Source organism: Peromyscus maniculatus, chromosome 16, assembly GCF_049852395.1.
Source record: "Peromyscus maniculatus bairdii isolate BWxNUB_F1_BW_parent chromosome 16, HU_Pman_BW_mat_3.1, whole genome shotgun sequence".
Taxonomy (NCBI): Eukaryota; Metazoa; Chordata; class Mammalia; order Rodentia; family Cricetidae; genus Peromyscus; species Peromyscus maniculatus.
In genome coordinates this window covers 13,519,311-13,541,465 of record NC_134867.1, presented here as the reverse complement: position 1 = coordinate 13,541,465, position 22,155 = coordinate 13,519,311, and the positions used below count along the sequence as shown (strand labels likewise).

The window sequence follows — 22,155 nt, the reverse complement described above, 5'->3', positions numbered from 1 at the left end:
AGAAAAGACTAGCATGAGTCAGGGAACTTATTCTTAGATGCAGTAAGGGCTGGGAAAGACGCCTGCGCAGTCATGCATGCACCTTCCCGGACACCATCCCCCGGACAAACCCCAAGTCTCCACTGCGCAGATCCTTGACTAGTGAACCGACAAGCACATTCAAATTCCAAAGTGGTCGGATTGGGATTTTTAAAGCTATTTTCTAAGTGATTTAAAGGCAAATAGAAAGAGAAGTCTTAAAAATGCATATATTTCCATCTCACATCTCTCATAGCAGAAAATATATATATTCATTTTTCCATAATATCTAGAAAAGGAAGAAATGCTTACTTCTTTCAAAAATGCTTAGGCTATTCACTAAAATCAGTATTTTTTAAATGCTCCACATGTGTTAACACTGAGAAACGGCCATGCTTTTACCACTTCCCGGGAATGAGGGAGGCCTGACTCCCCAGATCTGCCTTTAGACTGTGTCATGTTAGAAAGAGGGCGTGGGCAGGGGCTCTAGGGGCGTGTGGTGACTCTGGATTCGCTTCAGAAGCTGCTGGGCCACAGGTTTGAATTCTGTTTCCCAGTGGAGTCTGTGATAGCTTCTTAGGTCTTGGTCAAAACTGCCATCCAGGGCCAGTTCTTCATCTGTATCAGGAAAAAAAAAAAATCAAAATTAGAGCAATTACATGGAGCGTGATCACACTGAATAGAGTTTGTTTCCCATGGGAGGAGACTTTTCATTCAGGGTCATCGTTAATGCCACCATGACTGGACATGACCCAATGACACACCATGTGATTTAGGATTAAAACACATGTATTTATTTATTTATTTGGTCTGTGTGTTTTTGAGATAGGGTCTCCTATGTTGCCTAGGCTTCTGCTAATCTGTAAACTCCTGAACTCGTGATTCTCCTGCCTCGGATATCCCAGGAGAGGTGACCACAGGCTCATACCACTGCACCCTGAGAAAGAAAGCTATTTTAATGAGCATTCTTTTGAACTTTACAAATAGTTAAGAACAATGTGTGTGTGTGTGTGAGTGTGAGTGTGTGTGTGTGTGTGTGTGTGTGTGTGTGTGTGTGTGTGTGTGTTTACTCAGTCTTTTTTTGGTTATTTTTATTTTATTATTATTATTACTAATATTTCTGGGTGTTCCCCCTGTTGTAAGCCTGTGCACCACATACATGTCTGGTGTCTGTGGAGGTCAGAAGAGGCGACTGGATGCCCTGGAACTGAAGTTAGAGATGGTTGTGAGCCTCTGTGTGAATGCTGGAAATTAGGACAGTGCCTTGGAATTTTAGAACCTCAGCATTCAGACTCTGGAATGCTAAGTGCTGGGACTGCTAGCATGCACCAGCACACCTCTGCAAGCTAGCATGCACCAACATGCCCATGCAAGCTAGCATGCACCAGTATGCCCCTGCAAAACAAGTATATTTTAATGTCTCAATTTAAAAGGGCAATATTTTGTTGTTGTTGTTGTTTGGGGAAAAAAACCCTCTTAGACTGAAGTGAGCTTCTCTTTCAATAATTTCCTAAGTTTCACACTTCTGTTTGCATCCAAAAGTCAGTAACAATTTCTCAAAATAAATGAAGACTAGATAGATGTGCTTTAGAAAGGCTAATTACTTCAATGATAGAGAGGAATCCATCGGGAAAATGGGTCAATTTGATACAAAAGTCACTCTCCGACCCCACACTTCCCATAAAAAAAATGGGGGATGTTAGAATCCAAAAGACTGAGTCCCCAAAGAGAACATAAAAACTGCAGAAAAGCACTTGTGAAAATAAAATGAAAAATAAAAGTTTAGTTTGTGCAACCCAGAGCACACTTAAGTATCTCCATCCTGCGTGGAAAAACACATGGCCACAGTCCTCATGAGCCGCCACCTCTTTCCGTCCCTACTGGCCTCACTCACACCCTAGGCGACAGACTTCTGGAAAGTGCGCTGGCTCTGCCATCCCTAGCTCTGTGGCCTGAGGTGGACATCTTACCTGGCGGCCACTAAGTCCCAAGATGACCACAAGTCCTGTTACTCACACATGCACCATGCTGTAGGACCGATCAGAGCCCGTTGAATGGCGCCTGCTGCTCCGATTACAGTTTCTGCACCAGACATTTGTGTCTGCTCAGTGTGTACTTGGCACCAAGGGTGGAGTGGCATCAGCGTTAGATAAGGGACTGTCCCCTCCCCTCCTCGGGATCAAGTGCAGAGTTATGCAGCTCTGAGATAAGTTCTATGCAGACACCAGCACTCCAGCCAGACCTCTATGGAGACCTTGTAAGCAAACCTGGCCCTCTCCACGGCTGAGATAACCCAGGCCTCGAGCAGGGAGGGTGTGGCCAGTGTTCCATGCCTTCAAAGGCCTTCCTGTCTGGCTTCTTCTGGACAAGAAGAACCTGCTAGACAGAGTGACTCCAGATTTCCAGACCATCTTCCTGTTTCCTCTTTTCTAGATCTTTCTGAGCACTGAACATTTGTTGGCAGAGTCTGTGTTCTGTTCTCCTTTCCCAAGGTGTTAGTTCTAAGCAGCAGGACCCTTTACAATTCCTTCCTCTGCTAGGGCTATGGATGCATTTGGTGGTTTGGCATATTCTCTGTTTGGGGGGCTTTTTGTTTGTTTTCTTGGTTGGTTGGTTTGGTTTTTCAAGACAGGGTTTCTCTGTGTAGCTCTGGCTGTCCTGGAACTTGATCTGTAGCCCAGGCTGGCCTCGAAATCAGAGATCTGCCTGGCTCTGCCTTCTGAGTGATGGGAGTAAAGGTGTGTGGCACCACCACTGCCCAGCCAGTGTTTGGTTTTTAATCTAATGTTAATGTTAGCATTCTGTTGCCCTTGAGGCCCAGCCAATATAGAAATTAATTATCAGTAGTCAGACCATATTAACTCCAAGTCAGGACAGACAGGATAGAGATAGTCAAATAACTGCCAATAAGAAAAATGCAGGAATAAAAAGTGCATTAAAAAGGGGTGCGTCTCGTAGGCGTTAGAGTTCTGAGCGTGTACTGCAAGGAGTGGCAGAGACTGATCCCCAGAAAATGCAGATCCACCAAATGTCCCGTGACCCGCAGGAAGCAGTAGTTCTTGTTCCGTGACTCTCTACATACTTATTCATACAAATAACAAATAAATGCTACCTTTTCTATGTGCAATGATATATCTGGTATTTTCTTTGCCACTTCAGTTTTTTACATTTTTATTTTTTGCTTTTAAATATTTATGGTTATAATGGATTCAGTTGACTTCCTAGCCACAGTGTGAATTGCACTGATCTTGATAACCAGGCATTCTTATGCTTTCTCTATGCACTGTACATTTCCAAATATTAAAACTTAGGGTGAGGTATTACAAAGGATTGAAAGACTTAAAATAGTCAGTGCCCCAGTGTCACCATGCACAGAGAAGCAGTGCTCCGGTGCTGCGGTGCCCAGTGAAGCAGTGCTCCAGTGCTGTGGTGCCCAGTGCTGCGGTGCCCAGTGAAGCAGTGCTCCAGTGCTGTGGTGCCCAGTGAAGCAGTGCTCCAGTGCTGCAGTGCCTAGTGAAGCAGTGCTCCAGTGCTGCGGTGGCCAGTGAAGCAGTGCTCCAGTGCTGCGGTGCCCAGGGAAGTAGTGCTCCAATGCTGTGGTGCCCAGTGAAGCAGTGCCCCAGTGCCACCATGCACAGAGAAGCAGTGCTCCAGTGTTGCGGTGCCCAGTGAAGCAGTGTTCCAGTGCTGTGGTGCCCAGTGCTGCGGTGCCCAGTGAAGCAGTGCTCCAGTGCTGTGGTGCCCAGTGAAGCAGTGCCCCAGTGCTGCGGTGTCCAGTGAAGCAGTGCTCCAGTGCTGCGGTGCCCCGGGAAGTAGTGCTCCAGTGCCGTGGTGCCCAGTGAAGCAGTGCTCCAGTGCCACGGTGCCCAGTGAAGCAGTGCTCCAGTGCTGCAGTGCCCAGGGAAGCAGTGCTCCAGTGCTGTGGTGCCCAGGGAAGCAGTGCTCCAGTGCTGTGGTGCCCAGTGAAGCAGTGCTCCAATGCCACGGTGCCCAGGGAAGCAGTGCTCCAGTGCTGCACTGCCCAGGGAAGCAGTGCTCCAGTGCTGCGGTGCCCAGTGAAGCAGTGCTCCAGTGCTGCGGTGCCCAGTGAAGCAGTGCTCCAGTGCTGCGGTGCCCAGTGAAGCAGTGCTCCAGTGCTGCGGTGCCCAGGGAAGCAGTGCTCCAGTGCTGTGGTGCCCAGTGAAGCAGTGCTCCAGTGCTGCGGTGCCCAGTGAAGCAGTGCTCCAGTGCTGCGGTGCCCAGTGAAGCAGTGCTCCAGTGCCCAGTGAAGCAGCGCTCCAGTGCCGCAGTGCCCAGTATCTTGTGCTCCAGTGCCCAGTGAAGCTTCCCTCGAGCAGTGTACTGGCTCTTAGCTTCCTATGCAGCACAAGTCACTGGTGGAGAGGTCTCATGTCTCTCAGTCATCCTCTTTTAGGGAACAGTCCTCAGCTGCTCCAGGAGCACCTGGTGGCACTTTGATATTGTCCTCATGCTGTGATTCTCCAACTGGAATGCTGAGTCCCACTGTCCCTTGTCACAAAACCTGATGCCAAGAGCCATGCACCTTGGGGTGAGCATACCACAACTGAGTATAGGGCAAGCAGGCTGGCCCAGCAGGTTAAGGGGTCTCCTGCCAAGTTTGGCAACCTAAGTGTGACCCCCAGAACCCATACAATGGGAGGAAAGAACTATGCCCCAACTGTCTTCTAATCTCCACACTCTATCATGACAGGCTCAGGTGTCCTGTGAGCCAGCTCCCTGGTCAAACTGAGCTGGTTTAACTGCCCACACCGCAACGGTCCTGGGGGAGACTGCTTGAGTGCTAGGCACATAACAGAGGAAAACACAGTACAGATGTTGATCCTTTGAAGACAAGCCCCAGCTTCTGTAACAGCATCACTTTCGGCAAGTCATGTTGCCTTTCTAGACTCACTTGCTACTAAGTGAAAGCACCTAGTTAAGGACCCCAAACACATACAGGGAGTATAGAATGAACTTAGAAAGAAAATAACAAAGTACAGACACGCTGACACAACAGAGGCTGGGAGACGGCAGGCTCTCGGTTAGTCTGGACAACCAAATGGCCTGTTGCTACATCATAATGTAAAGATCCTAAAGGAAAAGGACTCTTAACACAAAGGTAGCTGGCACCCCTTGTAGCCAATCACAGCTTTCACAAGGCACCACTCGGGATGAAATGTGATTTCCTTCCAGGGACTCAGTGGGAGCCGAGAAATAAAGCTTACAAAACCATCCCAAAGGAGAAATCACACAGGTCGTGCATTATGAGTGACTGCTGTCTCAGCAGCCTAGGATTTCTGTGATCAGACCATGGGGGGGGGGGGCTTCAAAAGCTGTGAAACCCGCAAGGGAGTGCACGGCATGTGGGCACACCGAGGGCTGGAGGAGCCAGGTGGGAAACTTGGCAATGGGGCAGAAGGCAACAGACCGGCTACAACCAAATGCCTCCTGGGGATTCTGCCCTGCTCGGGAGCCAGCCCTGCCCACAGCTTTCCTGGCTGCTCCTGACAGGTGGTGTGGCCCCTGACACCCTTGTTATCCAGAGCTGACTGCCCCAAGCTTGGACAATGATGGCCTTTCAGACACACAAAATCTGACACACGCCAAAGCCTCAGACTCCTGGGGAGCGGCTCCCTGAGCCAGCCAGGTCTTCTCCCTGAATGGAAGATGGGAAGAGTGCCAACAGCCAGAGAGAGGCAGCCACGAACACTGGGTGTGGAGAGTGGAAACACGAGGTAGCGGGATACATGAGCAAGCGTGGAATGAGACGGGTGAGGAGGAACAGGGGAGCTAGCCGAGGCAGAGCTGGGGCCCCTGAACGGTGGACCCAGAGCGGGGCTGAGGACGCCTGCTCCTGAACCAATCCTTGAGGCTGATGGATCCCAAGCAGCCCCCGGGGACACTGCACTATCTGGTTTCCCTTCCTCCACACCCTTCCCTGAATGTCTTCACGAACTACAGCAGAGGTCCCCAACTCTGGCTCTGCACCTCATTCTCATGGATTCCCAGGCTGGCCCTAGAGCCCCTGAAATAAGAACCGCTAAGGCTGTGCCAGGCTGGCTGTCCTGATTTCCGAGCTCAGGCCCCATGGCAACTGAACTCAGATAACCTGTGTAAGCATCCCTGCTTCCTGCCACCAGAGAAACCTCCCAGTTCACAAGGACGCCGAGAACTTCAGTCATTTACAACTAGGTCCATTCTTTTTCTTGGCCAGAATTTTAACACACGTACACACAAGTATCATATACCTTCTTGACAAACTCCATTCATAGCCAAATAGATCGGATTCTTTCAAGGAATTTCTGAGCTTCTGTTCCGGTCCAGTGATCTCCTGCTGCATCCCTTAGCATCCACAAAGCACATTAGCCCTGCTTGAGGTCTTGCCTGGTATCAGGCACAGTACTAAACTCTTGGTGTAAGTGCACAGTTATCCCTAGGTGCCCTGAAGAGTAGCCATCGATCAACCTGCGCTCAGAGGGGATTAAAAACTTAAGCTGAAAGAGGAATGGTGGTGTGAACAGGAATGGCCCCCAAGGCTCATAGTTGAATGCTTGGTCATTAGGACATGGCGCTAGTTGACAGGGATTAGGAGGTATGGCTTCGTGGGAGGAAGTCTGTCACTAGGGGCAGGCTTTGAGGTTTCAAAAGTCTGCGCCAGGGCCCAGTCTCTCTCTCCTGCTGCCTGAGGATCTGCATGTAGAACTCTGCTTCTCCAGCGCCATACCTGCCTATTGCCCTGCTCCCCGCCATGAGGATAATGGACTAAGCCTCTGAAACTGTAAGCCAGCCCCAGTTAAATGCTTTCGTATGTAAGAGTTGCTGTGGTCATGGCATCTCTCTCTTCACAGCGACGGTCCAGTGACTAAGATGAGAGGCTAAACCTAAGCTTTAACAGCTTATGAGGGATGAAGCAAGGGCCTGGAATGTGGAGATGTTGGACTTGAACACTGTGGGTCTTCTGTTTCTGTGTGATGCTTGTCTAAGCCTCACAGTTAACTTCCTGGGACTACGTGGGGTTCGTCACACTCCCACTTTAAAAACAGAAAGGTAGGCAACAGAAAAGAGACACACTATTCAAAGAACACCACAAATACAATCTGGAAGAATTCAGGCCCTGGATTCTGAGTTGCACTGAGCCTTTCCACACAGCCCATCCTAACTGGATCACCATGGACCCTCGCCTTTAAGTAGGGAATAGAATTTGTAAAAATCATTCACTCATTAACTTACCTAAATTATTGTTTTTAGACAAACACCAGGTTGGAAAAAAAATGCTAAAAGTAGAAAAAAGTTAAAGTAGGAAGTGATCTTCAGTTTATAGGCTTTCCTACCTTTCAAGCATGGGGACCCCACTGTAATGTCATATAATTTCACAGACCCTTCCCCACGTGATCATGAACACCACTAATTAAAATATAGTCAACTGGAAATGTTGACTTAATTCAAAATAGCTTTTAACCGTAGTTTCTCAGTTATGACAGAGTCTATATGCCTTTAACAGCAGAGGCACAGCACAAGGCTGCTGATATTTATGAATCAAAGAAGAAGAAGAAGGGGGAGGCCACAGGAGAAACTGACCGTTGCAGTTCCGGGCAGTTAGGAATCCTTCTGCTCGGACTGGAACTAGTTCTCCGTCTCTTCCAGAAACTATCTGCAAGAGTTTCCTTTGGCATTACCCCGCCAGGTCAGAGAACACAGTTTTCTTGCTTGTTGGGTGAAGGTCACAGATCCACAGCAAGGGCCCTTACCTAAAAACGACGACAGGAGGACCAGGAGCCTGTTGGCATCTTCATCTCCAAAACACAGTGATGCGCTTGTGATATTCTCGCTGAAGTTCCACAGGGTCTTGCACACCAGACAGGCCAGCTGCCAGTCGCCGGGACCAAACTCTCTTAAGCAGTCCACTAACCTGGGCGAGGAATGCCAAAGCGAAGGCGTCAGCAGATCAGAATCTGTCTTGACGTTTTCTATCGTTGGTACGATGGCTAGTCTTCTGAACTCCACATAATCATCCTCTAAGTTCGTAGCTACACATTTAACCGACTACAGAGTTTTCACTCATGCACCTCTGGATTGTGGTTAAGTGTCCAGTAGATTCTCACCCCCCTCTGGACCCCTGCTCCTCTAGTGGAATGGTCGAAGGGCCCAACCTCCAGTGTACTGAGAGTTGGGAGTTCTTGCCTTACTTACTTTTTAATGCCTCCACCTTCTTTCAGAATGGCACGCTTGTCTTTATCCACGGTGAGGTTTAGGAGAACCCCACAGGCGGCAAAGCAAATGTCCTGATGCTTGGCTTCCAGCAGCGCGATCATGAACTTGTGCACTGGGAGAGCAGAGAACATGTGCAGAGCGTCAAAGTCTGCACCCCAGCTGCAGCTTGTTTTACAAATGGGGTGGGGGGTTCGGGGCTGAGGGATGGGGCAGGGGTGGGGAAGCGGGAAGATGTGGCTTGCAACTCTGGAACCTTGGTGAGTGTGCCGAACCCATTCCTCCTAAGTTTTCTCCAGCTCCCACTGTGGACCCGATAATACCCACTGCTCTTGGAGCCGTTCCTACCTTCCACAGCCTCTGGCCCTATTACGGCTACCACTGACCCAACAGCAGCCCCCTCTCTGGGGGGAGGCCCCAGTGGTGACATCTGCCTCTCCCCTTGGCATTTTATAAAAAGCCCTTGGGATTGAACCTCAAGGTGACTGGGTATTGACCCAGGGCCCTCCCGAAGCCATCCTGTGTCTCTGTCTTATTGTCTCCTTCTATATTTTTATCTAACACTTCCTCATCCCTCTCTCCTCCCCCAGGAACCCTTCAACAGGTCAGAGTTGGACTCTGACAGACTTCCATAGGGGCGGCAGAAAAACCTGATAATATTTACAAATCATAATACGTTATATTTATTGCAGATGTCCTTTGGGTTGTTGGACACTTAGTGTGTTCAGTTACAAGCAAAGTGTAATGTATTCTAGCATGTGAATGAAAAAAATCTCCAGTCTGTCCCTAGGGATAGACATAATGAGTGCAGATTCCATTAAGCACAGACCATATACATACACACATACACACACACACACACACACACACACACACACACACACACACACATACACACACACACATGAATGCACGCATGCACTGCCTTATCCTATCACTTAAGGGCTACTCTCGGGGAGAGACACAGCCTTGGTCTATTGCAGCGTTCTGAGCTGCTCCCCCATCTGGGACAAATGTAAAGCATGGTTCATCTTACAATGGAAACAAACACCACACTTTATCACCCAAGCTTCCAAGCCACTTAGCTGACTAGTGGCAAGAGTCACGTGCTTAGGATCTCAAATGTCATTTACCCACCATTTTTCTGCATGAGGAAATTGCAGACGTCACGGTCCTGGGAGAGGTTTCCAAAGACCCGCACGGCCTCCAGGATGCCATCCATGTTGTTACTCACGAGGAGCTTTAAGAGCACTGGATTTGGCAATCAGACAGAAAATGAATAAATTTAAAATAACTTCCAAACACCATTTATACTCTCTACTGTTACTACAGAAATGTACATACTTCAGCAATGATAGAAGGAGTACTGTGTGTATGAGGTTCTGTTATGTGGGTTTGCTGTTATTTGTTTGATACATCCCTGGCTGTCCTGGAACTCACTCTGTAGACCAGGCTGGCCCTAAACTCACCGAGATCCACCTGTCTCTGCCTCTGGAGCTGACGTTCCACACAGTTCTAAACCTACACTGGTGACGTCATTCTCTACTTCTTACTGTAACCGTATTTAAAGGTGAGTGAAAGCTAATCTCCTAGCAAATACAGAGAACTTCACATCTTTTTAATGCTGCTAAAATACAACGCACAGGCCATTTCAATGAGAACTAAGAGACAAATTGTTCCCATGGTCGAGCATCTCGGCTATCATGGGGCGGCTGCTGCAGCAATGCCTCCAGGGTGTGTTTTAGGTGCTAAAATCAAGACCTTAAAGGAGTGCCAGTGGAGCCATGCCCGACTGAGCCTTACGTTCGGCGACATACAGCTTTCTGTGTTGCAGGACGGAGCTCTTCACTTGATAGAATGACAGGTTGTTGAGGGCTGCCGTGGCGTTGATCACCAGCTCCTCACAGTCGCCCAGTGACTTGGATTCTGAAACCAAGCGATCAGGGAGTCAGAAACCCTTGGCTCTGCAGGGACGCCATATTGACAGCAGCAGGAGTTGGGGCCAGGGAGCAAGCTGGGTGTAGGGGCCCAAGAGGCACGCTTGAGGAAGCTTTCCTGCCCGTGACAATGCAGGACGTGCTAACCCGATTCCCACAGCCAGGTCTAGAAAAGTCAGACGGGGCCCTGGGTCTGCAGTGAAAGGTGCAATACCACCGGGACTGGGACCTGAGATGTCCCTGACCTAACCCACGTGCCCTGGCCTTCGGGACCCAACCTGGGTAGCTTACTTCAGTTCCCACATCTTGCCTCTCAACAGAGTGATCCTCAGGTCCTTATCCATCCTTCACCATTGACTCTCTCTTCCAAACACAACAGATGGCTCCTGGCTTCCTCCGTTACCCCCAGCCCGGCCCACCTCTGATCTGCCTGCATCCCCCTCCTGGGTGCCAGAGTTAGAAGTGCGCCCACCATGCCCAGTTTATTTTATTTTTTTGAACCCACACTTGAATTTTAAGTATTTACTGGAGCTCCAAGTACATTTACACGGGCTGGAGCTGCAGCTCCATTGGTAGGGGGCTTGCCTAGCATGCACAGAGTCCTGGTTCGATTCCCAGCACTGCATAAACTGGGCATGGTGGTGTGCACCTCATGTGGTAGAGACAGGAAGATCAGGAGTTCAAGGTCATCCTTGGACACATAGTGAGTGTAAGGTGAGCCTGAGCTATATGAAAAGAAACTACGAAGAAAGACAAAAGAAACAAACACTTGATGAGCATGAAAATGAATAAACAGAATTTCAGCTTGATACATAAGGAGACTGTGGGTTTTTTGTTTGTTTTTTTTTTTTGTCCCTATCTCTCATGCCACCTCCAGACTCATCTCTTGAGGCTACGGTCACCATGCAGAGGGGCACAGATGAGCTATGGAGCAGTCGGGTGCCTCGGATAGTGTGACTTCCCTGAGGCACGGGGCAGAGGCCAGTGTGCCTGGAGACTGGGTACCATGGTGAAGGAGAGGAGAAACCTGAGTGACTTGGTTTGGGGCTTTCAGAACTGGCAAGTGATTGTTGTATGGTTTGGATGAATATCTTCTGAAAGCCCGCGTATTCAACATTTTGTTGCCAGCCTGTGGTGGTCAACAGCGAGAGGTAGCATCTAATGGGGGAAAGGTATGTCACTGGGGTGTGCCCTTAGAGAGGGCAGCAAGACTTGTGGACCTCCCTCTTCTCTATTTTTGACCCAAAGATAGAAAAAGAGAGACAGACAGTCTCCCCATCTCAATAGTAGTTTCCACTAAAGAAAGACCATGGAGTCACCCAGTGTGTGAGAAGGTGCTAGCTACAGCCGGAAGAGGCTTTCTCTCCGGGGGTAGGATTGGCTGCGGCACTGACCGTGAACCTCAGCCTCCAGGCATGTGAGAAATAAATTTCTGTTGTGGGAGCCTGGGGAGATGGCTCAGCAGTTGAAGGTGCTTGCTGCTCCTCCAAAGGACCGGAGTTACATTCCCAGCACCCTTATCTGGCAGCTCACCTTATGCAGTTCCAGATCTGGGGGTTCTGACGCCCTCCTCTGGCCTCATAAGCACCCGCAAGCGTGGCATACAATCTCAGGCGCACGCACACACAGATCAGCATCAGTTTGCTGTGGCAGGGTAAACTAGAAAGGCAGGCCATGAAGGATGGGGACATAATTACAGGTAACCCAAGAACTAGAAAAAGAAATGAACCTTCTCCGTGTGGACTGATCCTGGAAAAATGTGTCATTTTAAACTTTCAGCCAGTGTTTGCTCTTTTGATCGATAAAAATTGTTCTAAATTGTGATATGATTCGCCAACCATAAAACTTGACCTTTTAATATTTTTGCTTACTTATCTACTTACTGCGTGCCACAGCCCACCGTGCACGTGTGGAAGTCAGAGGGTAACGTGTGGAGGTTGATTCTTGCCTTCCACTCTGTGCATCCTGGGGCAGAACTCCAGTCGTCAGGGCTGGCCACGAGTACCTTTCGCTGGTAAGCCATCGAAACAGCCCAAACTCACCCTTCTGAGGGGCATGATTCAGTGGTTGTGCTCTTTGGCTAAGATTTATGGCATTCCCCATCTTCCTGTTTGGAAATCTGGGGTGTGTTAAAGCACCTCTAGGCAGAAAGGTTTTGTGGTGGCAGGTTTGGTTTTGCCTCGTGTAGCCCAGGCTGGCCTTTAGCTTCCCTGCCTCTACTTCCCGACTGCTGGGGTTACAGGCATGTGCCACCCCCCATGGTATAAGCAACGCTGGAGACTGACCCCTGGGGGGTGTGTATGTCAGGCAAGCACTCTGCCAACCGAGCCAAATGCCCCAAAGTGTTTTTCCTTTCCACAGTGAAGGAGGTTCCCTAAAGGGGGCCAAACCCTCACCACAGCCCTCCCACGGAACAGCCCCGAGCTACAGTTCTCACCCAGCGTGGTCAGCAACAGGTCCACCACCCGAGGATCGGCGGCCAGCACTGGGCCGATGCGCGGGTGAATGGCTACGTTGGCCAGGACGCGGGTCAGCTTGACCAGCACGTCCTCAGCCTCCGCTGCCGGACTGGCTCCTGAGGGCCCCAGCCTTGGGGGGTGCTGGTCAAGTTGGTAGAAGTTCTGAAACAACGTGAGCAGAGTTTCGATGCTCCCTCGTTCCCTGGAGAAAACTTCCCGGGCCTGGTTATTCTTTGCTGTCAGGTTGCCAAGGATAAAAACAATGCGAATTACTAAATCCTGCAAAAAAACAAAACAAAAAGACAGAGCGTCACAAGCACGAAGGAGCTGGAACCGTCGTTGGAAAGAATAGAGTCTTAATTCAATTTATTCACAACTTAACTAATAGTAAAAAAATGGATCACATCTGGCCTCTGCAAAGTCTTGTGGCGTGTGGGTCCCAAGATGGGTGCAAAGTGACAGAAGAGACCGGGGGTGCTTGGTGGCCCTGAAAGAAGGCAGGGTGGCTGATGGGAGCCCTCATCTCAAAATCTGGGTGGTCTTTTTGAAAAGTTCCCTGAGAACAATTAGTGGAGGGAGCTAAGTATGTCATGTGAATTAAAGTTCTGAAGCTAACACATTTCTTGAGCATCCAAATCCTTTATCATAAAAAACCCTCCCCCCCCCAACACCCCTACTCCCCACTGGGGTACCGTATTCAAAACTCAAGCACCTAATAGAGGAATGGGTTACAGCAGGGCTTCTTGATTTCAACACTGTTGACACTTGCAGGAAGGGAAGTCTGTCTGTCTGTCTGTCTGCTGAGACACGGCCTCTTCATGTAGCCATGCCTACAACCATTGCACTACGGAGGGACCCCATATTAATACAGCGGCTGTTAACTCTGAGCATAGGTGATAGCTATACAACTGAAACTTTTAAAAATTGTTTGATGGTTTATATATGTGTGCAAATGTACTTTTCGGTACATACGCCATATTATAGATATGTTTTTATCTATTGGCTTTTCTTGACATATGGTCTCATGCATTCCAGACTGGCCTTGAACTTACTATGTAGCCAAAGATGACCTTGAACTCCTGGTCCTTTGTTTCCACCTTGGAGGGCTGGGGTTGCAGGTCTGTGGCACCAAACCCAGTTTATTTTGTAGTGGGAATTGGCCACCGAGCTTTGTGTGTACTAGACAAGCAAGCACCTACCAACTGGAACACTCCCCTCCTCTAAAACTAGTTTGGTTCATTCATTCATTCATTTATTTATTTATTTATTTATTTATTTATTTATTTATTTATTTATTTATTTATTGGTTTGGTTTTTTGTTTTGTTTTAAAGAAAGGTAAAATATAGACATGAGAAGCTGAGGAACTGCCATGTGTTCAAGGCCAGAATGGGCTACATAATGAATTCCAGGTAGCCTAGGCTAGAGAAAAGGGGGGAAAAAAAAAGGAAAGAAAGAAAAAGAAACATGAAGGAGAAAAAAATTAAAAACCCAACATGAGAAACCTTTAAATTAAAGATACAGAAGTATTTTTGGCTTCACTGGGCAAGGTGCTGCATGCCTGTAATCCTGGCACTGAGAGGAAGGCAGAGGGTCATGAGTTCAAGGTCATCCTCCTCCACTACACAGCCAGTGGGAGGCCATCCGAGCGACCTGGCACCCTGTCTCAAGTGAACAACTGTTTGCTTAGTCTGACAAGGTTACACAGAAGAATGGAGGTGAGCCCTTTTAGTCCAGGGTGAGTGAGGAATGAGCAGATGAGGTCACACGGAAGGAAATGAGGACGAAATGCTTGCTGAGGTCATCGCTTAGCTGGGTGTGCTATTTAGTGTGCCGGCCACCGAGCGCTTTTACCCGGGCTACTGCAGAAGCTGTGCAGGCCCATGGCCAGCCCAAGTGGAACAGATCCTGGGCCCTGGGGCCCTCCCACACAGGGGCCATTGGTTCCTCTCCTCTGTCCTGCCGGCTTGCAGACCGTTAAGGACTTAGGCCACTGGCTAGGGGGATTTCCACCATTCTGGCTTTGCTGATCAGATTAGTAGCTACAGCAGCCTCAAGGAAGGGGGCGGGGCCAAGGGCTAGGCACAACTTTTAACAAGGTACAAAGGAACAGATGGAATCCTGAGGTCCAGTCCTAGGGGTTGGGTGTGGCAGAGTCAGGAAGATTGAGGGCAAAGGACACCTTTTGATTTGCCGGAGACAAATCTGCCAATGCCAACTTGCTCCTGCTTGTCTGGAAGGAACGTCCCTGACCCTGGCAGGGCAGCTGCCGGCCTGCCGCTGGCTGGCGCAGCTGTGAACCACTTGCCATCATGAAGAAGGGGCAGAGCCCAACACTGCGGCAAGGACAGGAGCCTGCCCAGGACAGGGACCATTTTCAGAGACAGTCAACTCACAGCTACCTCCCAGACAGGGTCTGTGCTCACACAGACCATAATGGCAGTGTTCCGAACAGTTTACAAATCTACTTGACCAGCACAGACTAATCTATGAGGGGGGACATCTTTGCAAAGAGTGGAACGGTAAAGGAGATGAATTCTAGCTAGAGAGCCACGGGAGACGCAGGGTCGCTGGACCCCTAGAGACTGTATCCTGACACTGAATGAGTGAGACACTGAATGAGTGAGACACTGAATGAGTGAGACATGTGACTGAGTGCACCAAGATCTTAGCTAACAGCGCTGAACTGTGGAGCAGAGCCTGCAGATTGAGAGTGTAGAAAACAAAAAAACAAAAAAATGGATGCTCAAAGCCGGGAGTAGGGGTGCAGACCTGGATTCCTGGCAGTCATGAGGACTGAGTTCAAAGCCAAAGCCAGCCTCTGAAATACAGTGAGGGAGGGGGAAGTGTAAGGATTCGGTCCTTAATTACGTCATCAGCCTGGGACTTAATTATGTCATCAGCGTCCCAGCCTAAAAAGCAGGTGGGCCCTCTGTGCGTCCCTCTCTTTCCTTCCCGCTCCTTCCTTCCATCTGCCCCCTTCCCTTCCCCCCTCCTCTCTCTCTCTCTCTCTCTCTCTCTCTCTCTCTCTCTCTCTCTCTCGTTCTTTCTCTCTCTCCCCTCTCTCCCAATAAAGCTCTAAAAAGGTAACCATGGCCTGTGATTCCTCCTCCAGCATGCTCCTCCGCCGGCATGGCCCCGCGGGCGGCAGCCAGCCACGAGCAGCGTGCCATTTAACCAACATGAAGGAGGGAAGGAAGAGAGGAAGGAAGAGACAAAAGAGGAGTAGAGAAGGAGGGGGAGAAGAGGAGGGAGGTAAAGAGAGGAAGAAAAGGGGGAGATGAAGAGAGAAGAGAGAAAAACGATGGGTGTGAGAGGAAAACAGAAAAAAGAAAGAGAATGGGGGAATGGATGGAGAGACAGAGAGAGGCAGGTGAGACGGCTCAGGGTTAGTTAAAGGCTCTTGCTGCCAAGCTTGAGGACCTGAGTTCAACTTCTGGAACCCACAGAGTAGGTGGAGAGAAGCTACTCCCCAAAAGTTAGCTTCTGATCTCCACATGTGTGCCATGGCATGCTTGTGCCTGCACATGCTCTCGAACACACACACACACACACACACACACACACACACACACAAATAAACATTTTGAGGGGGGAAAAAGGAAGAGGGAAGAAGGGAGCCAGTGAGCAACAGATTCACCACAAAAGAACTTGAGATCAACCTTGAAATGCTAGGGAGTGCTGACTGTGTGGACGGGCTGGGGGTAGTCTGTAAAAGGTCCCTGTGGGACAATCTCATGATGCCTGATATCAAATTATGATTGCTTGGCCATGTGCATTCCCCAAAGGACCTGAAGCCTGCCGGAAGCACAGGATTTCACCAGGACACTGAATCCATGGCACGGTTCCTTCAAGCAAGTCCCAGTGCCAAAGGCCCTGGGCTCTGGAGACGGTGTTTCCAACACCCAGGCCAGGTGCCGGAGAAAAGCAGGACAGAGGGGGTTGCCCAGCACTAAGTTCCCTGGTAGGAAATTCTGCTTCCTATTTTCCAAGCCAATGACTGTGAGCAGAATTTCTGCAGGAACTTTGATCTGCTTTCTGACTCTATACAAGCTCTGCTTCTGTGCTGATTAATACGGACCACAGCAGGGGTGTCAATGACCAACACACCGGCCTCCAGATGTGCTGGTGGGGTTCCCTCTCTGCTCTGATAAACACCATGACCAAAGGCAACTTGGGAAAGAAAGGCTTTGTTTGTTTGGCTTATGCTTCCACATCAAGTCCGGGCAGGAACCTGGAGGCAGGGACTGAAGCAGGGGCCGTGGAGGAAGGCTGCTCTCAGGCTCACAGCTCTCAGGCTCACAGCTCTCAGGCTCACATTCAGCCACTTTCCTTACCCCTCCCAGGATCACTAGCCCAGGAGTGGCATCACCCACAGTAGACTGGACCCTCTCACGTCAATTATCAATTCAGAAAATGCCCCACAGGTTTGCCTACAGCCCAATCTATTGTGGGGTTGGGGGTTGAGGGGTTTTTGTTTTGTTTTGTTTTGTTTTGTTTTTTCAGTTGAGGTTCTCTCTTGCCAGATGACCCAAGCTTGAGTCAAGTTGATAAGACAACATAACTAACCTGCAAACAAGGCTTAATAGACGCACATGAACCGCATCACTACCCGTGATCTTGGCCATGTGAACAAAGCTGTTCCCAGCGTCTTATCCCCGACAGCAAGCTCCTCCCCCATTTCACAACAGCTGCCTTACTGTCCCCACGCGGTGATCTCCCAGCCCCACAAGGGAACATTAAAAGAGACAGCAGAGACTTTGTGAGTGATTTAAAATGTCCTCTGGGGAATTTAACAAACAGCTTATTCATCTTGCTACATCATTGTCAGGACTAATCCATTTACTCCCCACATGTCGAGGGCTGCACTGTGGAGAATTCTCAGTGCTGGGTTCTTTTTCTCCCCCTTCCCTCCCCCTCTTCCTGGGTTCCTCTGGCCCAGGTTACTTCCTCCACCAATCCCTGCTCAGCGGCTGGGGGCATTTATCCCAGAGCCTGTGAAATTCATCTGGACAGACCAAGCACTGCTTTCCCTAAAACCCCCCCTGGGTCCTTGCCACATCTGAATTTTTTTTTTTAATTCTAACTTCCGTGTGGGTCATGGCATGGCGTGGATGACTCGGTTCGCAGAGGTTGCAGGGCGGGAAGAGTTAATGCGGTCACCATGCCTCTCCCCTGCCTTCAGATGGCAGAGGGAGGGGGTGGTTCCTGGCAGTCGCGGTGCCAACTGAGGGATGGCACGCAAGAGCAACAAACGGGACTGACAGATTGCGCCGTTCGCGGCACCCGGCTTCCACCAGCTGCTCCCCGCACCGTGTCTGTCCGCTACTGAGGTGTCCTGTCTTCCCACCTTTCTCAAATATGTTTCCCAGGGAGCCAGGAGTGCAAAATAGGCCGAAACAGAAGCAGACTCCTGGAAGGCTGCTCCTGCACCGGCCCCCGCGCCTGCGTGGCTCACCTTCAGTCCTGAGCCTGGAAACTGAGCCAAGGTCTCTGCAAGGTCATGGCCTCACTGTAAGTGGCCTGGGCTCTCCTCATTCCAGCCCTGAAGAGTATCCCCACCCCCAAAAGCAGACCTGTGGTTATCTACTGCTTCCCAGACCGTCTGAAGTATATAAAGTACCTCTTAGCTTAAAAAAAAAACAAAGAACACCCTAAACACAGAGAACATGCCAAGAATGAGAAATCAGTTCATAGACCCTCCAATTTCACAACCGAAAACGGTTCCATCAACACACCGCTCTCCATCCCTCACTCTCTCATGGTCTCTGAGAAGAGCGTTCCACTTTCACAGCATTTCTATTACACCAACACAATGGTGCACACTCACACCACAATTGCACAGTTCTGAGACAGCAAGACGAAGGTGAATCAGGCGAGGCTTTCACCCGTGGAGAAGACAATCTAGTATAATCAGCTTGCACGGGCTTTCTAAGTTTGCTGAAAATAGAACTAATTATTAACAGTGACAGCCAACCAGCGCACAGACAAGCAGTTGCATCCACTGTGAGGGGCCTGGTTCTCCTCAAGCACCCCCGGCCTCTCTTCTTCGGGGCATGCCCAAATGCTCAGGGCATGAACTTGTTTAGACTTTGCGGGCCCCACAAACTGTACATAAATGACTTTAACTGGGACAGAATACAGAACAGGGCACTGCTAATGGTCTGTGACCAGCTCCAGCAACAGCAGCAGCTTCTGTGGGGGTTACCTTCCCTGTGAGAGATCCAGGCTTAAGGCCGACAGGAGTTTGTCGCCCTTACTCTGGGGTATGGAAACTGGGGCTCCCAGAGATCCCACTGGTGAGGGACAAGACAGAGCCTGAATAACTATTTCAGAGCATGTTGATGGACTTCAATACCTCATTCCCGACTACCCTTGATTTCCAGTCCCCCAGCCCTGAGGGATTATTTTTAGGGGAGGAAACTTGAGACAGGGTCTCTCTACATAGCCCAGGCTGTCCTGGAACTTACTATTTAGACAGGCTGGTCTCAAACCCAAACAGAGATCTGTCTGCTTCTTCCTTCTGAATACTGGGAATAAAGGCATTCACCACCACACTAGGGCCCTAAGGCATCTTTGATCCTTCACCAGCCTCTGAAGCTGATTGCCTCTTTTCGCTTGTGAAAGGTGCCCCTGGTGGCCGATCTGTGCATTGCAGGACTTGGAACCTCTTCTCTCTCTTGGGAGCAGAACATTCTTCTGCTCAAAAACATCCACTGCCTCTTATCACCCGGTGAAGGAGCATCCAATGAGCCATCTGCCCTGGGTGATCTCCAGTGCTTCACCTCACGATGCTCCCACCCACTGGCAGCAAAAGGGAGCACATGATTCTCACACCCGCCCCAGTGTACCCTAAAATAGTGCACGAGGCTGCTCCGAGGAGAAGGACTGATGTCAAGCTGTCACAGAAGGAGTAAGCTGTGTTCCACAGACCCCTCCAACCTAGCAGACAACTCCTCCCCAGCCCAGAAAAACAGTTTAGAAAGATCTTTAAGAATGGGCTAAGCTTAGCTGGGTGGTGGCAGTACACATCTTTAATCCCAGCACTCTGGAGGCAGAGGCAGGCAGACCTCTGTGAGTTTGAGGCCAGCCTGGTCTACAGAGTGAGTTCCAGGACAGCTAGGGCTACACAAAGAAACCCTGTCTCTAAAAAAAACAAAACTTAAAAAAAAAAATGGGTGAAACGTAAAGGAAGATATAAACGGACTGAGACTTTGACACCCCCCCCCCATCCCTTTAACCAGAAAACTCATCAAAACGCCCTATTTTAAACTCTGGGTAAAGTTTCCTGCATCTTAGACTTGTGTCAGGCTCTCCTCCTGTTTGCTTTATTTACCCAACTTTCCACCTTTAAATAAAACCTCCACTGTCTGCGAGCTTACAGGTGGCTGAAGAATAAATACAGGTTACCAAATGCAAGCTGTAGACAACTGGGAAAATGCTCGTTAACCCATCGGCCCTGGAGGTGGATGCCAGCTTCCCTGAGCATTTAACAAATGTATCTAGCAGAGCCATCTGAGACGCCACAGACTCAAAACCAAGGACCTAAGCAGATCGTTTTTAAGGCAGAGACGGCCACCCACCCATCCACCCTATCAGCAATTATTTACTGAGCACCCATACTCCCAGGGCGACAGTAGAATTCTGCTGTGCTGGGTTCCTTGTTGAGCCACAGGCATGAAGGCATGTGGGTTCTGTGACGAGCCGGGGGAGAGCTGGTTCCACAAGGACAGAGCAGCAGGAGCTGGAAAGAATGAGCAAGCTCAGGCCCACTGTGCCTGCCGGGTCAGGGGTGCAGAAGAGGGCGAGGCTGAACAAGGAGCAAGCTCAGCCAAGTGCTCGCTCTCCCGGCACCCACTGGGAATGCGCCTGCAGAGAGGCTGGGAAGGCAGCCAAAGGGCACGCTCCTGCCAGGGAGGAGGCAGAGAGCCAGTGGGAGCAAGTTACCACACAAAGACACCAGGGGAAGGGGTGGAGGCACCCTCCTAACCAATCCTCCACAGCTGCGAAGAGGCTGTAGGGGATGGCGGGCGGGGGTTGGGGGTTGGGGGTGGGGGGAGGGCTATCTCTGCACTGCCGAATGCCTGGGTAGCACCAGAGCTAGCTAAGTGGGGAGGGCTGGGATGCTTTCGCTTCCGGCCCCCATCTCCAGCCATTCCAGGTCTCTCTTCCCACAACAACATGATGTCCATGTTGTCCAAATCAGTGCGCACCCTGCGTGCCTGGCTGGAGGGACGGCTTACCCTACAGATCTAAGTGGAACAAGAGGCTGATTTTAAATACGACACAAGCCTGGTGATTCCCGACAGTGTTTGCAAAGCTCTGTTGGTGATCCTGCATCTGCTAGTTCTGTTTAAGAAAGAAAAAAATGAGAGAAAGAAATTCACCCTATTGAAAGTGGAAAGAGCCGGGGGATAGTGACTTCATGGCGACTGAACACTAACGTAGATAAAGGCTCTTCTTTTTGACCTGTGGATGACCTTTGTAAAAGGCTGCCACCCTTATATAAGTCTTATTTCAGGCATTTTACCAGATCTCTTGCCCAGCAGATATTTACAGAAGAAATGGGGAAAATCCCTTCATGTTCTTCCAAAAATCAAACCCACGTGTATTTTGCTGAAGCTTCTAAATGCGTAGCACTGACATCAGAGCCGCCTCAGGAGCCAGCCCTCCTCCAGCAACGCGGCTTGCTCCTTCTCCTCCTCAGGCCCATCTGTTTGCACATTTGGTTTGTACCAAACGCAATTTACACCACAAAGCAGACAATATGTGCCTATTTCTTAAACGAGATTTGTCATTTAATTGGCTCTTGATAGGAATTCTTATCTAACTGGATGGGGTGGCTTTGAATCAAGCTGAAGGCGACTGTTTCTGTTTTGTGCCCACCGAGACCTGATTGTGTCTAGGAGCTTGAACAAATGAATTACACAGCTCTGCGCGGAAGACGCTTCCCTGCCGTCCCTGTGGGAGTCCGTTCTGAGAGCTGGGAGGAGAGCTTTTGTAGAGGCAGTTGACCCAGAATCCCCCAGCTGGAGTCCATGACCATCAAATCCAGACGGAGCCCACTTCACCCTGGACTGGGCTGAAGATGGGCTGTCCGCAGGAATAATGCACCACTCTCAAGTACATCTGTTGCCAACTCACAAAGGTCAGATGTGTCCAGACTGTGCTCTCTCAAAGGAGGAAATCTACGGGAACACTGGATTGTTTGAACGACTTAATCTTGTTTTATTTCACATGTCAACAACTGGAAGCTTGTCTAGCTAACCCTGGCCCACGTGCCCGCCCCTGGGCAGGTCATCCTGAGGGTCCCAAGGGTCCGGTCTCATCCCTCCTGAGTGGGCTACTCTGATTGGTGCTGCCTGCCTGCCAAGGATGGCAGCTGGTCCCAGGGCAACTTGTTTTGACAAAAGTCTGGCAGAGAAAACTGGGAGAAGAGTCTAACATAACAATATAACATCTTGTTTTCCCTAAGAAACTGTCTCTAGCTGGTAGAGCGCTTGTTTAACATGCCCTACTCCCCAGTATCTATACA

At 49.8% G+C, this 22,155-nt stretch overlaps 1 protein-coding gene across 4 annotated transcripts in view; it reads right to left on the bottom strand.

The window, feature by feature from the left end:
• Nucleotides 1–234: 234 nt before the first annotated feature.
• The window catches only part of Armc2 (armadillo repeat containing 2), a 125,851-nt gene continuing 103,930 nt past the window's right edge, over nucleotides 235–22,155 (bottom strand). For all 4 annotated transcript variants that reach the window (XM_042262008.2, XM_042262010.2, XM_076552386.1 and 1 more), the window contains exons 14-19: nucleotides 12,601–12,901; nucleotides 10,030–10,152; nucleotides 9,364–9,477; nucleotides 8,209–8,341; nucleotides 7,767–7,927; nucleotides 235–636 (exon numbers count right to left, since the gene is read on the bottom strand). In XM_042262008.2, coding sequence (XP_042117942.1) covers nucleotides 479–636; nucleotides 7,767–7,927; nucleotides 8,209–8,341; nucleotides 9,364–9,477; nucleotides 10,030–10,152; nucleotides 12,601–12,901 — 990 coding nt within the window. In that variant the 3' untranslated portion in view covers nucleotides 235–478. The remainder of the gene's footprint in view (nucleotides 637–7,766; nucleotides 7,928–8,208; nucleotides 8,342–9,363; nucleotides 9,478–10,029; nucleotides 10,153–12,600; nucleotides 12,902–22,155) is intronic.